The 18,344-nt window shown below is 39.6% G+C and overlaps 1 protein-coding gene across 1 annotated transcript; it reads left to right on the forward strand.

Moving 5' to 3' along the window:
* The first annotated feature begins 8,449 nt into the window (after positions 1–8,449).
* On the forward strand, positions 8,450–14,415 carry rtn4rl2b (reticulon 4 receptor-like 2b). Its single transcript, XM_004545478.4, has 4 exons — positions 8,450–8,660; positions 9,891–10,117; positions 10,228–10,461; positions 12,139–14,415. Exons 1-4 carry the CDS (start codon positions 8,612–8,614, stop codon positions 12,982–12,984), a joined length of 1,356 nt encoding a protein of 451 aa, XP_004545535.1. The 5' UTR covers positions 8,450–8,611; the 3' UTR covers positions 12,985–14,415.
* Positions 14,416–18,344: the final 3,929 nt, after the last annotated feature.

Consider the following 18,344-nt stretch of genomic DNA (forward strand, 5'->3'; position numbering starts at 1 on the left):
CAGTGCTCAACTGTGCCTTTTTTGTTTTTTCACTTTATCAGGTATGCTTTTACTGCACTGCCAGTGTGCTTGGAATCTTTGTTTGGCTGAAAAACGAAGCTGTTGACAAGATGTTTTCCAGATGTATCGCACGTAGGAATAAAATAGATTTACATTTTTCTATGGTCAAAATTTCACAAATCATGACAACACTTCACCATGCCGAGATGTGCCAAGTTTTTACATAGTAACGCTAGGGTTTCCTTGTTGGTGCAAATTTTTTTTATAAATATACCTTATCAAACCATTATCTTGGGCATTTTATTTGTAGGTTAGACTGCTCAAAGCCACCTTTAAAATAAATAAATCTGAGCTCTTGGAAGCAATCTAAAGAAACTACTCCAGACTTTGCACTGTCTTAACCTACAAACTTCTTTTTTTCAGCAACAAAGTCTTTTGATATTATCTATAGTATAGTAAAGGGAATTCATATTAGCCTTGAATGCAGTTTCAGTTTTTAACTGTGGTGAAACTGTTATATCCTCATGTGCAGGTGCCAAAGAGATAGAAAGTGCAATTATGATGTAAAGAAACCTATGAGACATGTCCAGTATATGTATATTTTACATGCACATATCCAATACTATATTTCAATAAATGTGACAATTAGTGGCTTTTTGTCCTTGATTTATTGAATGTTTTGTCTGTTGCTTGAATACTTGACCAAATGATGTATTATTGCAATATGTTTCTAAAGGGGTGTGTGTGTGTGTGTGTGTGTGTGTGTGTGTGTGAGAGAGTGAGAGAGAGATATAATTATACATTATTTAGGATTTAAAGCAACAAATAAACCACTAGATATATTAAATGAATAATTGAAGACCATCACTGAAAATAATTGGCACCTGCTCAGCCAGGTTTGGTTTATTTATGGTGATGAAGACTGGGTCATTGTGTGACCTTAGTCTTTTTTTTTTTTTTTTTTTTTTTAAGTTTGAAAAACTAAACATGCTGCCATCATTGTGGTGCGTTGTATGGGAGAAAGGACCATCTACCAGGATAGGAGGCTTCTGTTCCACATTTTTCTCTTTTAATTTGACAGATGTTGCGTGCTCCCCATCTCTATGGCACTGAAAGGCTAAGGAGGTGGAATTGCCATGTGTAAAAGCATGAAGTATTGAGGCTTTTCACATGCGATGGCTCTGTGGTTGCCTGACAGCAAAAAGATCATTATGTGTTTTAGCTTCAAAGCATGCTACCTTAATTCGCTTGTCACTGCTGTGCACTTGAGGAAAGAGAGCTGCAAAGTTGCTGTTCTGTTTATAAAACTCATGATGCATTAAACAGCTTTATAAACTGAATATTAGATCTTCAGTTTGCTGCTGCAGAATTAAAGACTAACATTAGGAAATCAATCTCAAGACTACACACCTGGAAAGAATGCTGTTAGTCCAAACAGAAGACAAGTGAAGGGTTTTAACATGAAATGAGACAGATTCTTACAGTATATAGTAACCATTTGTACATAGTATAGGATTTTGGCTTTTTGTGCACAGTTTTCATTTATTTTTTCCATTTTTATTTTTAAATCTAATTCACTTTTTCTTCCTGTCCATGTGCTGCTGTATGTAACAAGTGAATTTCCCAGTTTGGGATTAAATAAAAGCTGCCTATTCTGCTAATTTAAAACATCAAAGCTAACAGGTGTGAACCAGTTTGTGTGTAAGAACTTTTATGAATCCTTGGTTTCAAACGGCCTCTGTTTGGATGAGATGCATCCAGAAATTTGGGACGTGCTCAAAATATGTGACCAGCACAATATGTGACAGAACAGCATAAAATAGAATTACAAATAGTGAGCTCATCAGACCTGTAAGGGTAGACCGTGCATTACCTGCTGCCAGCACACATCCTGAAGCCCCGAGGATACTGTCAGAGGTCAAACGGCAGAGTGAGCAATGTAGTTGCCATCTTTAGAAGAAGGTGGTGCATGTTTGCATGAAACAAACCAGAGTTTGTTAATGTCAGAGAAGTGTTGTGCTCAATCTGTTGAAAACAGATCTGATATCACTTCACACCTGCAAGATTCACGGCAGCCTTGGAGGACAGCATGACTTCTCCAGTCATACTCATACTGTTGGCAATCCGGGTGGCAGTTGCCATGTTTTTGTGGGAAGTGCTGAGATTTCAGATGGGGAAGAATACTTGGGGAAAATCTCTGGCACCTGAAATAACAGGGACACTCCCCCACACCTGCTGTGCCCTGAAATTAAAAATAAAACTTGATGCTACTGAACAAAGTCTTTCACATCAAGTGTGTGTGTGTGTGTGTGTGTGTGTATACGCAGTGTGTATGCACATGGTGACAGGTTCTTCCCTTGCATCCATGCATCTGCGTCATTGATGATCACAACCTCAGCATCTCGCCAAATTAAAAATACAGACTTGCATAAATGAGTGACAGAAATAGGAGCGAGAGCGGGAGGAGTGGAAGATAAAAATAAGGTTGTCTGTTAATGAGGTGAATTGTGTGCACTAATCAATATGAATATGTTCTCGAGACAGAGGATGTCTTATATGAACACACAGATTTAATAGGCGACCTCAAGCTGTGCCAACTAAATTGTGTCGCTCTCTGTGATTGGTCCAACAAGAGAAAAACATGTTAAGGCCTCACATTGTCAGCCTTTATCTGCTGTCTCCCATCTGCTATGGCAGCTAATAGGAAAACAGTTTATGCCTGAAACTGAATGAATAAGTGTCTCATCAGGCTCCATCATCTACTCTGAGCTTAGAGTTGCAGCACTAAACAAACTGTTCAAGGCTGTGAGGTCCCTGGTCTCTTAATGGGACATCAGACATGGCCAAAAAATGATGGATGCCTCTGTTTATATACTCTTTATGGATGGAAAGTACATTTATTTAAGTGCTGTACTAAAAGTATTGAGGCTCTTGTGGCCAGGGGCGGATCTACAGGGATAGCATGGGGTGGCAAGTGCCATCATATAATGATCTCATGCCACCCTAGTTTTGCTTATCACAATGCTGTTTACTAAAAATAAGCTAGCATTAACACTTTGAGCCTGGCTACAATTAACACTGAATATAAATTCTAAAAGTGAATATACTGAATGACTGATGTAGGATGACATAGGAACAAGCTGCAGCCAGGCTGAGTCTTTTATTTTGTTTTTTAATTTTATTGATAGACCACTAATATATATATATGATTAAAAAATCTATATACATGATGATCTTTTTTGAATACTGTTGACATGTTTAGTGCAGGAAGAAACAATAAAAAGGGCATTTTCAGTTGTTTTGTTTTGTGTGCCAGTGAGGGTACCAGTGAATGTCACAGTACCTGCCAAAAAGCCACCAAAGGCAACGTAAACACTGTCTCGAGGTGGAAACCAGGAGGAGTGATACACCTCCTGTTGTTTAGGCCTCCGGTGTGCACCTCTGTCTTGTAGTGGACAAACTAATTTTGTGTGTCATGTGTGGCATCTTATTGTGACAGACGATTGTTCTCTAATTTTAGTTTTACCTTGTGACTTACCTTGTTTCCTTTTTTACTTTCTCACACTCGTTGACTCTGGAGTTTGTCCCTTAATTGAACTCACTTGGAACACATTATATAAGGACTGCACTCACGTTCAGCTCACTCTTTTCACTCCCAGGGGCAGCAGCTGAGGTGTGTTTGGTTTGTTCTTCTGAGTTTAAACCTTAAGTGAGTGACTTGACCGTGGTGCAGGAGGTTGGGAAGCGCATCTGTAACTGGAAGGTTGCCGGTTTGATCCCTGGGCTCTCTTTCCTGGTTGTTGCGTCCTTGGGCAAGACACTTTACCCTACCGCCTACTGGTGTTAGCCAGAGGGGCCGATGGCGCGATATGGCAGCCTCACTTCTGTCAGTCTGCCCCAGAGCAGCTGTGGGTACAACTGTAGTGTATGAATGTGAGAGTAAATGAATAATGGAATTGCGCTTTGGGTGCCTTGAAAAGCGCTATATAAATCCAATCCATTATTATTATATTTTGACACACCAGTCCAATCTGACATTCCATTTGGTGCTCAATTGATCTGTCAAATGTATAAATACATGCGACTGTGAGATTTGTATAGAATATTTGTATATGCCACTTAGTTCAGAGGGTCAATGTGAGATTAGAAATTCTATCAAAAATGAAATTATTCAAAAATTGTCTGAAATTCAGCCAGTTCCATTGATTTTAATTATAATGATCAACACATTTGGTAAAATGATGACCTCAGAAAAAGAGATTCAACAATGAAGCAAGTAACAAACTACAATATTAACAAGTTGGACAAAAGTAAGCAAACCCATATGGGGCATAAATTATTTTTACCACATATGTTGATGACGACAGCACAGTTTTCACAGAAAAAGGAGATCCGAGCCTCACTTTCCCCTCATAGGTTGTCCTGTCTCTCTTGTGATGTCACTGACAGCAGATGTCCTTAATATGGTCATATCAGGCGTACAGCGCTGGCAGTGAGCACAACAGCCCCACCCACCTGCTGTTCAAATCTTTTGTTTGTGAGAGGCATTCAGTCTACAGAAAGATTGGCTTACAGGAAGAGGAGCTTAAAAAGACTTGTTTCAAGACAGTTGTTGAATTGAAGAGCTTCAAAAAGACTGAGCATGAGATCAATTAGTTTTGTTATGAGGTTTAAATCATGCTTACTGCCATCCAAGGATAAAAATGTTGAGATAGAAATGAGTATAATGGTTCTATTTAATGTATATTTAATCTGAAGTTGCTGATCACTTGAATTGTATGCGTTTTCATTACATGCATTATATATTGTGCAGAATATGTATTTCCATGAACAGTATGCCTCTGTACAAAACTACAAAGGCATTTAAATCAAACACTCGAGGTGTGATTTGAAAGTGTTTGACTTCAATTTTTAGTAGGTCGCAACTAGGAACAAGCAAAGGCTCAACTAATCTCAGTGACCCCAACAAAAAAAAAACCACACCCCAGTTTCAGTTTGCCACTAAGAATCATTTCTTGTTAGAAACTCTTGTTCCTTTTCCTGCAAAAAAGGAACAAAAAGATGGAAGGAGTCTGGGTCCAGCCACACCATGGGCCAAAGGATTTTGTCTCCCAAAATGAATGATGAACAAAAACTAAACTATCAAATAAAACTGCAAAAGATAAACAAAAACCAAGAGATATCAGTGCAAGTGAGGGAGGCAATCATTACAAACCTGCCAGAGACAGGAGTGGTCTACTCAACAATCTTGTTCAATAAATAAAGACAAGATCACTCGCTGGTCATCTCACTAAGATCCAAAGTTCTGAAAGGCCACAGAAGAGAACTAAAGTGCAGATGCACAAATGTATTTCCTTGCTTGAAAAAAATCAACTTCACAACATAGAGAGCAGTCTAGTAGAAGAAGGTGTATCATTATCAGAGTCTGCAATGAAGAGACTCCCACATGAATGTAAATACAGGTGGTCTACAAAAAGGTGCAAACCACTGGTTACACTCAAGAATAAGAGGGCCAGACTGGACTTGGCTAACAAATATCTCAAAAAGTGACTGCTGGTACATGTAGCAGGATGAATTGTGACGTATAAAGGGATGTACTCAGATTCAGCCAGTTGATGTAGAATTGATCTGACAGAGCTTTAGAGTGCAAAAGCATGTCTGAGTGCATATTACAAAAGCATTCCAAGAGCTTCTCAAGGTGAAGAAAGGTGATAGTTTTTGATAACCAAGTTATTCACCTGATCTCCTACAGAAGAGGCCTATTGCGTGCCACAGTTTGTGTCTGTCTTGTTTTAAACATAATCATTGTGGCCTAAACCTCATGCTTTTGGAACTAAAAGAGTGAGGGTGAGAAGTTATCACCTAACAGCTTTGTGAAGCTGAATGAAAACAAATTCCTTAAGATTTTCTGCAAAGGCTTAAACAGAGGTTTTTAAACCAGAGTAATAAAAGTAAAAGTAATTACTTATGTTTGTATGAGATGAAGTCATGATTTTGGCCTGTTCCATGTCCACATACTTTTAGTCCTAAAGAGGGCCACTTTCCACTTCAGTTATCAGTGACTAAAGCACACGTTACACAACTACACTTTAGATTTCTCTTATTTTGCATCTCCCAGTTTTGCAGTGAATTTGGTTTCAGATACATCACGTTAATTACACAACTAAACATGAACTTTACACGCTGAAGCTTCTCCACTGACACTGAAACAAAATATCAAATGATTCATTGTCTCGTTAGCTAAGTCTTGTCAGACCTTTTCTGTCCCAAAAGACACCCACATTTTGTCTGATTCATACATTTCTTTCAAGTTCACAGTGCATTAAAAGGCAGAGATTTGAAAACGATTCTTGGACTAGCTGTGCTGACCAATTCAAATGACTTTTTGCAATACCTCACAGGGTTTAGGTCCTCAGATGCCTTTAATGATAAGCTTAACCTCCCCCATACCAAGAGGTCGAGAAATACAAGGAGCCTGATGTAAATGAGACAAACTTTGAGAGAGCGAAGCCATGAAAGCAAAGTTTCTGGAGTTTTCTCCTTGAATTTCCACCCTGTGGGCAGAGATCCGCACTCAGTCCTCACACAAGGTCTTCAGCTGTGTGTGTATGTTTGTATGTGTGAGTGGGGGTTATGGACAGAGTCACCAACACTTTTTTTAGGATCAGGACAGATCCTTTGAACATGCTGTGTTTACACCAGTTCAAATGCCAGCGTTCCAGTGATTCACTTTGACACAGCAGGCAAGTGAGAGAATGTATCTGGGAATGGAGATAGATGTGTGCCTGTGTGTATGTCCTTGCATACATTTATCCACTTTAATATTTTGTTCTGATTAGATGGGCCATAGCTTTGGCATCTCACACACACATACTCAGGTAAGTCTCAGGTAAGCGCCGATGTAAACACACACACACAAGAATGAATCATAAATTGTCTCAGTCTGCATGGATACTAGATCATTATTGTAGAAGGGGCACCAAGAGCCGCCCACATGCAGGTGGGCAGACACACACTTGAAGGTGGACACTTGTTGGTGAGCTGGCTGCCTCCCCCACTCACCCTGAGGCCAAGAATACCCTGTGTGCATTACATGTGCACACACACACGCGACCTTATCTATTCCACAGACCCCCGCTGAGGCCACTAATGCCTCCTTGTTGAATTGCCTCCCCCAATCACTATACCGACGCCAAGAAATCGTGTGACTCCAGACGGTTTTTATTGCCTGCGCTTCGCTCACAGCTTGGAGTTACAAATGACCTTCAAGGAGCAGGTTTTGGTGAGCGTGTGTTCACTGGGGAACAGATGATGCGCATCATGCTGGACCTGGGCTTGACCCGTGCCACGAAGGAAGGACTCACTTGTGAGTAAACTCTGCCCACCCCTGCCCTGACACAGTTAATTTCACATGGAAAAAAACAAAACAAAACTCCATGTCCTCTGTCATCCATCCCACGTCCCGCCCGTGCGCGCTGCTTCGCGCCTTTTCTAGCAAATCATTTGTTCTGCAGCCAAATTGGCTCAAGGATGCGACTTATGGGACCTATTCAGTCAAATGGGTACTCTGTGTCCCTGTGTCATTGTTACTGGTAGTCATCCCATCATCTTTATTCACATCCACAGCGCAAAGAAAATCCACATTTCATCAGTCCACTGGAGGATTAATAATGCATTGCTTTGGTAAATGTGACATTTGCAAAGAGGATTGGTGTGAATAAATGCAGCCTGATGTGCAGGTGTTGTACTACTACGATATGTCAGTGGTGTTATCTCTCCCTTTCACACACACTAATATAACCAGGTCATATGCTGTGGTAGATGATTTCGCTCCACCGCTGGGTTTCCCTTTCATGTTCATCTGTTATTCTGAACTGTAGGCGTCTATCGGCTTCTTTCTAGCCTGGCCTACACCGAAGAAGAGAAACGATAACTTGACTTTAAGGCCAGATGAGTTTTCCCACCTCCACCTCCCCAGAGTACATGTGCCACGAGGCTACACACAAATTCGTTTAATGTGCAGTAGTCATGCAGCAATAATTCTTACTTTTTTCCCAGTAATTAGTTTTTTGTCACCTCCATCCACCTCCAATCCTCCCACACTGCGAGTTGTCTTAAACGATGAACAAAGAAATTATTGCAATAGTTAAACTAAAAACTGGATATTTGTATTAAACGTTGGGGAATGGTTAGAATATTTAATACATGCTCAGAAAGAAAATGTAACGAATTATAAAAACAAATTATAAAATTTCTAGTTTATGTTGTGTTTCATTATCATAGCATAATAAATGATTAATGTTGAATTATATTATTTTTCTTTTGACAGCCAGTGGAGGTCTGCCGCCAAGATGACAGTGGCAAGCTTTGCCATTGCCTTTCTAGTCGCTTCCTCCGGTAACTCCTCCTCCCAGGCTGACGTAGAGGATCCTCCGCTACCCACGGCAGTGGGCGAAGACCGGCCACGGGGATAAAAAGCTCCTCGGGACTCCGGTACGTCACTGCCTGAAGCAGCAGTGACTCGGTCACCAGAGCTGAATCTCAGCAGAGATAGCATCAAGCAGGCACTTCCACGCCGTGCAGGCTAACTCGCTTTCGGCTTTGGTTCGAGATGGAAACTCGTCGCACCGTGAGGGGCTCCAGCGCCCGCAACTACAAGGGTAAGTTCCTCACCATTTTGCATCTGCAGATTCTACAGGTGCATTCATGTGCTTATAGCTGACACCTTTTTACTTACCTTTGAACACGTTTCAGTTTTTTTAGTGTTTTCAGGGAATATTGTCGTGTCATTTTGGGTTTAAGCAGCCTTTGTTAGACAGAAAAACAAAGTGTAGACTTCGATTTACGCGCAGTCAGTCTGACTGTTTTCTAATCATTTTACTGTGAATATAAACTGTATATGTCAGCTACATATTATGAGAGTTAAAGAAACGTGTCAGGGATGCTCACTCTGGGGTACAGATTTTGTGATCTGCTTAAAAAGTTACTTGGTCAAAGCTTTTTCCTCTGCTCTCCATACTGTTTTACGCATGGAGAGATAAAAGCATGAGTTTTGCGCGCACAATTTGTTACTTTAACGTTAGTGTAAATATGAAAGACATATGCCCTATTTGACTCCAGAGCTCTGGTTCCAGCTGTCTCTCAGCGTCCAGCGCGGCTAATAGTCCAACTTGTTAAGAGGTCAGGGGTGAGACGCTGGAAAATCTTGCGCACAATAGATGAAAAGGAACCTCGTTAATATTTAACGCATGTACTTTTCCCGCCTTGCCCACTTTTTTGTGCACCGTAATCTGAGCGATGCCAAGAAGCTGCTAAATTAATCATAAGAACCGAAACTGATCCGGGTTTGGTTACTAGTTTTACGCGTGCCCTCCGCGTAGACAACCTTTCAGCGGAAACATCCTTTTGGTTGAAACAGCCTGAGAAGTAGAAAACGGGGTAAATGTAACAGGGAGGCAATATGCTTCTCGTTTCTGCCTCTTAAATATATTTTGATTCTTGATTTGTGGCTAATTTATAGTCTAAACTGCTGAAATCCACGGTTATGTAACCATGTCACAAAATCCACTGCTACTTAGGTAAAGTGATAAGGTGGATATGAATGGGTGATTGATTTTTGTAATGTAAGCTGCTGAATTATATATGAAACCTAAGGTTCTGAATCCATCAACAGGTCACGGGTAAGAGCACAGCGATGTTAAAAGGAATCACTAACAACAAAACAAAAGTTTTGACAGACAGACAAAAAGAAAAAGAAATGGTACCTAAAGCTGAATCCAATCTCTTTTTCTTTGCCAGTCACTCTTTCTCACACACAATGTGCACGTTTTTCCAAGCTGCTACTCCTGCAGCTTTCTCATGCTAACATTGCCTTTTTCTTCTCTTTCCAGGTGGACTAACCCTATGGCTGATTCTGTGGCTGGTGGTGGTGAAGCCGGGTGGGGTCACAGCATGCCCCAAGCTGTGTGTGTGTTACCCTACGCCCATGACGGTCAGCTGCCAGTCCCAGAACCTCACCATAGTGCCGGCCGGTGTGCCCTACAACTCACAACGTGTTTTCCTCCAGAACAACCGCATCACAGAGCTTCGCGCAGACTCTTTTGGCTTTGAGACACAAGTGAGCAGAGTGACAACACTATTTATAGAAATTATGTGCAGAAATGTATTTTTCCTCTCTCATGCCATTATTCTTATTTTTCTTTGCTGTCCTGTTGAATTCCTCTGCAGGTGCTTTGGCTATATGGCAACAACATCACATGGATTGAGGCCGGAGCCTTTAGTAACCTCAGGGTACTGGAAGAGCTGGATCTGGGTGACAACCCTTCACTGCGCCACTTGGAAGGTGGAGCCTTCAGGGGCTTGGAGAAGCTGCAGAGCCTGCATATGCATCGTTGCAAGCTGGCCACTCTCCCCCATGATCTCTTCCACAAGCTGTACAGCCTGCAATTTCTCTATCTGCAGGTAAAGACAACATTCACACACACACACCTAAAAGATGACCAGTACGTTCACAGTAAGATGTTGGATAGTAATACATGGGTATGATCAAGGGTATGCAAAATTACTACGTTTAGTTGTGTTGTAGAATTGATTTAAAGCTTGCACAGGCTGCACACCCACACGCACGTTGATGCTTTCATATTGCACGTGTTGAAGCGTGAGTTGCACACACCACAGGCATTTATGTGCAAACAAAAATAAGTTGTAAAAATAAAAAGATGCAGAAATGTATATCTACAAAGAAAATTAGAACCATTGAGCAGTTAAAAAACACTGAAACTATCGTATAAGGATAGATTTACAATATGACAATAGATTTATTTAATTACTATAAACTCAATGCAGATAATGATCAATGTAAGCTAAGTGGGTAGTTGACAGATCTTCTAATAATATAAATTGTAAAAGAAAAAACAAAACACATGTCCACACATTTACTTTCAGCAAGTGTATCTACAAGTCAGAGGAAGTAATATCAATCCAAACTTAAAATACACATATAGATGGCAAGGATGGTGATACAATCACCACTTGTAGAAGGCAGGAAAATTACTACAACACTTCATATTCATCCTTAAGTTAATTTTATTTAAAATAAGTGAAAAAGAAAACCTAAAGTCATCTTTTTAAATCACTTCAAAACCAGTACAATAGATCCAAATAGTTTTGTTTTTTTTTAAAGTAGAGATATAATATAACAGGCAGTGATTTGATTTTAATGCATTGAAAATTAGCTTGCAGAGATGCCATGTGCATTATTTTTTTGGTTGCTGTCAGCTTTTGGCAGCTAACAGTGAGATCTCATCTGTTCCTGAATTTAAACTCTCTTCCAATCAGACAATAACTGCCTGCCAAGAAGCCTTCTGAGGGAATTAAAGAGAACACATCCCACATTCAGTGTGACTCAGACAATGCAGGTCACTTCTCAGTGTTATAAAGCTACTTTCAAACAGATCACTTCTCACGTGTGCATAAATTATAACTGCAATCAGAGGGAGGTGAGATATTCTTTTATTTATTTATTTTTACTGCTCATATTGATCGCTGACTCAAAGAGAAATGTTGGATGTTCAGTAATTCGTTAAAGGCGGCTTTTGTGTCACACATTGTGTGAGCTTCCAATCATTTCTAGATTTCAGGATTCAAAATCAGCTTTGACCTTTTGTTGTAAGACTTGAATCTGTTGTATGCAGTCTTTAACAAAAACCACCATACCCAGCTTCTTTAGTCTTTCTCATAGACTGTATATTAAAGATAGATGTAAACATTATGATGTTAATCATTAGTTTCAAGTTTTTTAAGACAGCAACTTGCAATCACGAAGTAGCCTTTTTATATATATATATATATACAATCCATCATCATTTATTTTAGTCTTAGTGGGATTATAATTTGTAATGTGAACATCATGGTTTGCATGGTAAGACATTAAACTAGTGACTGAAACCACAAACTCATCACAAAAGTGTCTAATGAGCTGAGAATTAAACCAGCAGTCGCCCCCTTCTGACAACTAAACAGATTGCAAGCTTAAGTCACTTCTGCATTGGAGACTATGTGTATCTTTTATATGCAGTCTATAGTTTTACTTTTCACTTTTTTCCCAGCACTAAATGTTGCATTTTGACTTTGCTGCAGGAAAATCAACTCCATTTTCTGCATGATGACCTTTTCTCTGATCTGGTCAACCTCACCCATCTGTTCCTGCATGGGAACCGTATCCGTACCCTCACTGAAAATGTGTTCAGGGGTCTGGTCAACCTGGACCGTCTCCTTCTGCATGACAATCGCATCAGGCAGGTCAACCGCAAGGCCTTTCGTGACCTTGGCCGTCTTACCATCCTCTACCTGTTCAACAACTCCCTGGCTGAGCTACCAGGACAGACCATGAAAGATGTCCAAGACATCCAGTTCCTCCGCCTCAATGGTAACCCCTGGTCCTGTGGCTGTGAGGCACGTCCCCTTTGGGAGTGGTTCCGCAAGGCCCGCATCTCCTCATCTGACCTTGTGTGCACTTCCCCATCTACACGTCGTGGTCAGGACCTCCGATTCCTCCGAGAAATGGATTTCGCTCTCTGCCCTCTTCCTGACCCCGGCTCTCTGGCTGGATCCACCACAACCACCTTCAGTACCAAGACCCGCTGGTGGTTCTCCAAGAACAAACCCGAATCCAAATCAAAGTCCTTGTACCAGAAGAGCTCAGAAACAGTGAAGTCATTCCCTTTCCCTGCGGTCAAGCCTCAGTTCCCCTCCAAGTATGAACTGTCAGCTGATGAGGCAGCCCTCCCCAAACTCGACCAAGAAGAATACTGGACCAACTATGGCAATGAAGATTCCTCTGTCCGCTGTGTTGAGCTGGACTGTGCTCCAAGCTATGACGACCAAGCCTTCCCCTCATTCTCCTCCCTAGCCATCACTCCACGCCCACTCCACCTCCTCACCCTCACCATACTCTTATTCTCCTTCCATTTCCTTTTCAGCTGAACTCCTTTCTCCTTTCTACCTGTTTCTTTCTCTGATTTCTCCCTCTCCTCTTTCTAATACTAACAAAAACCTGGATCTTGAGTCCTTTCAGTTGCCTCCTCAACATGCAAGGGGTGCTACACTGAAGCAGGAGACAGGCAAGGCAGCAGGGAGCTGCTTAAAAGTGCCAGGTCAGTTGAGCTGATGTAGAGCCAGACACAATTGATCGTGAAATACCTGATCTTTCATAGTACAGGCTTAGGATGACATCAGAGCTGAATGACAGTGACAACACAAAGGCAGAAAACTACGAAGTTAGCTGGTGGGGTCTCCAGATGTCTTTTTTTTTTCTATCACAGCTGTAAACAGCGCAGGCGTTGTAAAACTATCCAGCTGTTTTCTATATTAACTAGTACTCACCATCCAATTATCACTAACATTATTAAAGGAAGATTATTTGGCATTACCAGAAGTAGGATAAAGATGTGGATTAACAAGAGAGATCTAGGAGGAGAGAAGTAAAGCAGTTTGAGGTGTTCACTTCAATGCAACCAGGAGTGACTAACCTCCCTCCTTCAGATTCAAAATCTTGTGTGATCCCAGAGATGCCAGCAAACCATCTGTACATACCACACACCATCACTGTACATATGCATCCAGCACACTGTATCTTAGACTAGATGGATTTGTACTTTGATCGTAGTAAACAGCTGTTTGTGAAGATAGAAGAGATGCTTAGACTGTAAAAGGATGGCAAGCAAATTAAATATGCACCTCTTGATTTCCACTATTATCACTTTGCCCTTTATAAATCTAAAAGTTTTCGATATCCCAGACATGGAGTTATAACTGATTTGTGTGTGGGTTTCAATTTTCTGTTGTGGTTGTGTGAGTGAAACTTAAGTGATGTAGATAAGAGAGTCTAGAAAAGTCTGGAAGAGACGGATCTTCATCTATCTTAGAAAAGTGAGTGCCTGTATGCATGTTGTGTGGAAGTCCAGAAGTCCTATTTTATTACACTTATACCTGATATTGTTTTTTATTATTTTACATGTCTGTATGTGCTTTTTTTCTAACCTGAAATCTGAAAAAAAAAAATCCTTCATACACACAAAAAATGACCAAGAACTGTATTTTAAAACTGCATGCAGCATTTACACTCTGAACCATCTCTTCTCTTTATAAGCTGAACCTTTCTAACCCCAGTATGTGTTTATGGAAAAGTGTATGTGTGTTGTTTACGACCAATGAAGCCTAACTGTGACATACAGTCCACGTCGGCCCCACATGTTAAATCTGAAACCAAACCTCGATGATGACTGTGAGTTTCAGAACAGAACATGAGACATACTGTGACATTCGTTAGAGTCTGTTTTTTTTTGATGAAAAATTAAAAAACTGTTATGGAAGTGCTTTGCTTTATTAAAAAAATAAAGAAATAATTACACAGAAGTGAGTGGGAGTTTTCTTTGTTCTTGTCTTTGCTCTAATCTCACTCTAAGTGCTCTCTAAGGATGATGCAAAAGAACAAAAAAATCAATAATGAATTTACACGAACACTTAATCAGATGAAAGCAGAGAGCAGAAACCTGAGTAGCAAAGCATAAGACATACAGTTATATAATGCAACAAGTCTTTCAGCAAGTCTGAAATTGATAACCTATTGAATAAGGGCTTTGCATGGAATATTCCATCCAGTAAAATGAGGGAGTCGTGCAAAAGTGAGGATATTTGTTTATAGAAGGGAGGGGATATTTATTATCTGTATAACTGTGTGTAGTAGACGCAGTGTGTGTTCAAGGTATCCAGCCTTGGCTATGTTAAGCCAGTCACTTTTCTCAACATGTGCAGAAGGCAGCTATATCAGGTCGCATTACATATACAGTGAGATGGATGAATAAGCTCTCGAGATGTGCGTGTGTGTGCGGGGGTTTGGAGGGAGGGGCTGAGGTATGATTCAGGGCAGAACGGGGAGCACACCAGGGATGAATATGTGATGTGTCCCGGAATCAGCACACCCCCTCAACAGATACTCTCACCATGCTAATGATAATGATGATGATGATGCACACACTCACGCATCTGTTTGCTAGTGCAAGGACACGTGCACGTACATAAACAGCAACATGTGCACACAAAAAGAAGTTTAGCTGAGTTGCCTCCAACTTCACACTTCGTGGTTGGCCTCCATGTAAATAATTATTCACAACTTTCACAGATTGCCTTGTTTTTATTTTAATATTAAAATATGTGATTGTTGCTTCTGGTTGTAGTTCAGATTCACTGAAAAGTGACAAAAATCAGTTTTTTAAGAATTGCATTTTACATAACAAATACTGTCTTTTTTTATAACAAAAAAGGTACCACAAAAAAAATACTGAATATCTGAAAAATCTGCACAAGTCAAGTTAGTCCTGTGATCCTCACACATAAAAATGTAAGCCAATAACTGACGTTTGATAACAAATAAATGAGTCATATGTTACAAATATGGTACAAATAATATAATATTAACATAAAACTATGCATCTTTCTAGAATGTGTTTATTGAGCCTAAAACAAACAAACTATGCTAGTTCCATCTTTCTGCTGGGAACACTGGATGTTTTCCACTTGTGAAGAATCTCTCTCATTGTTTCAAAATTGTTTAAAAGTAGCCTTAATACGTCTTTACTTTGTGATATTGACACCTGCTGACTCTAAAGGAAAACCATTTTATTATAATTGACTTTACCCACCAGGGACATAACCTATTCCCCGCGGTTCCCAGTGATCTGCGGGAATAGCTTCTCTGAACCTTAAAAGTACTGAGAAGTTTGTTTGAATCTTTTTCTCCACTAAATAAACAATTACTGACTACTTTACATGACACCTGGTGTTACCTGTCCTCCTTTCTCCACAGGTGTGCCAATGCTGGCTCATTTCCCATTGAGAACTTGCGCAAAAGCACGTACAAAAAAAGGAAGAATCTCCCCTTACTGGAATAAAAATTCTAAATATCAGCTGTGAAAAAGTTTGTTCTTGATCTGAAAGGAAGTTAGATGAGAACATTGACACTACTCCCAGATAGCTCTGTGAAATAGCTTAGCTCAAAGACTGAAAAGAGGGGGAAAGGTGTGTAATAATTTAAAAAGTTTGAGGAATAAAACCTGCACTTTTTAAGATCACTAGTAAGAACATCATATCTGGTATGTTTGGTTCTTAGAAACACTGTATAAATGTGTGTTTACTGCTTTACAGAGCGATATATGTCAGAGTATTTTTTTGACTAGGCCCAGGCACTTCCTGGAGTCTACTTGTTGCCTGGCAACTGCTCAGAGGCGAAAACTCAGTAAAAACTCAATAAAAAATATCAACGAGCAATTTTCACATGCTTTTACATTTATTTAAAACAAATAATAGTATTAAATTATAGAGCTTCAGAGATGCTGGTAGGTGGATTTTGTTACTGGGTCATTCGTGGAAAAATCCTCAGAGTCAGCAAATTTGTTTCTTTACTAAAACTTTATAGATCAATGCGAAATTTTACTTCATACCATGAAAATTTTCAAATAAATTTAGAGGCCTCCAAAGTGTTAATAGGTGAGTCAGACCTTTGGTTACTTTTCAATTAACATTTTTGTTTTCCCCAGACTTTTTAGCTAACAGAATCAAAACTTGTAGAAATTGCAAATGAACCTGTACTTTTAAGCACTTTTACTACACCCATCATTACAAACACTTTTTTCTATGTATTAGTCCCTTGTCTAACATTCAGACACTCACTCACAGATATACATCAAGAAACTTCAACATGTAGATTTGAGGAGCCAGGGATTGTTGTTCTGATATATAGATGTCCCTGTCTTCCTACACCTGCACAGCCATAAACCTTGAAAAATATTGGACTTACTTCTATGTAGCTTAAGAGCCTGTAACTAGGAACATTTTATACTGTTTAGGTAAGATTCTACGTGGCTTCATAAATTAAAGTTGTTGTAAAATATTGTAAATAAAAAATAAATCATTTGAGATTTATTACAAGGTTGTTGTTTTTAATTCAATAACCTACTAATAGGCAGAGGTAGGGTTGGGTATCGTCACTGATTTCTAGAATCGATTCGATTCCGATTCACAAGGTCCCGAATTTATTCAATTCGATTCGAATCGGGGAAATTTAGCCTCAGACAGTCATAAATATTATAATTCTGATCACTTATCAGTACATTTCTATATTTTTATATCTATAAAAAGAAAGCTGACACTTGTGAGACTTTATCAAAGGTGTAACCATCACAGCTGATTCCTTTGTGTCAAAGTAACTGAGGATAAAACACAGAAAAACACGAAGGCGGTTTGCTGGGTTTTTATAGCAGATGACCTTAAATACATTGTGCAGTCAAAAACGAAGTGAAGCAAAGCAAAGTTACAGAGGTTTGATTAGAGACACAGCTAAGCATTTTTGCAATTTTGCATAATTTTAAAAAATTTAAATTTGTTCAGTATTGAACAGCAGAAATTAAGCTTTCTTGTTGGAAGTAAGTTAAAAAAAAAAAAAACACAAACAAACAAACTAACAAACAGTGGCCGACACCATAGACTGGTGGGTAATAAGTAGGAGTGGGTGACGATGTTTATGTGAAAAAAGTAGTTTGGATCATCTTTGGCTGCTGGTTCAGTCAATATTGTTTGGAGAGAGATAAAAACCTGCAGCTTCAGAATCTAGTGCAAAAAGGAGGTAAACAAAAAGCGCCCGCTGACGCTTCAAAATCAGTGAGCTGTCGGCTTTCAGCGCCCACGGCGTGTCTGCGTCTGTGTACAGGCCGTTGGGTGAGAAAGGCGACATCTCACTGATTTGGATGCCTTGGGTCCGCGTTTTGTGTTTACGTCTTTGTGCAGAATCCGTGTACCTGCTCTCACTGACTGTTTTAGCTGTTTGGTGGTTGTAGAAATTTCGTGAGGTTTAACCTGAGATTCTGGCATTTCGGGCAAAATAAATTTATATTTAAAAATCGATTTAGGATTTTAATGAATCGATATCACGTTATCCAAGCCAGAATCGATTTTAATCGATAAATAGATAATCAAAACCCACCCCTAGGCAGAGGCAATGTGGATATTTCACCTTGTTTTGGTTTCTTGTTTGTTTTTTAGGTTAGTTAGCTAGCTAGCTAGTTAAGCTAAGCTAATTCATTGCCAATGTGACATGGAAGAAAAACAGGAAAAAGTTACAGTAAATATTTGTGTCTTCTATTTGTAAATGTCTGTGTAAGACTTAAATGCCTCTTAATATAATCAATTCATGTAATCATCATCTTTCATATTTAATCATGCAGCATATATTTATAAGAATTAAGTATGAGTGAAAAAAACATTATGTGGTATAAGAAAATACAAAAGGC

Source organism: Maylandia zebra, linkage group LG2 (genome assembly GCF_041146795.1).
Source record: "Maylandia zebra isolate NMK-2024a linkage group LG2, Mzebra_GT3a, whole genome shotgun sequence".
NCBI classification, from domain to species: Eukaryota; Metazoa; Chordata; class Actinopteri; order Cichliformes; family Cichlidae; genus Maylandia; species Maylandia zebra.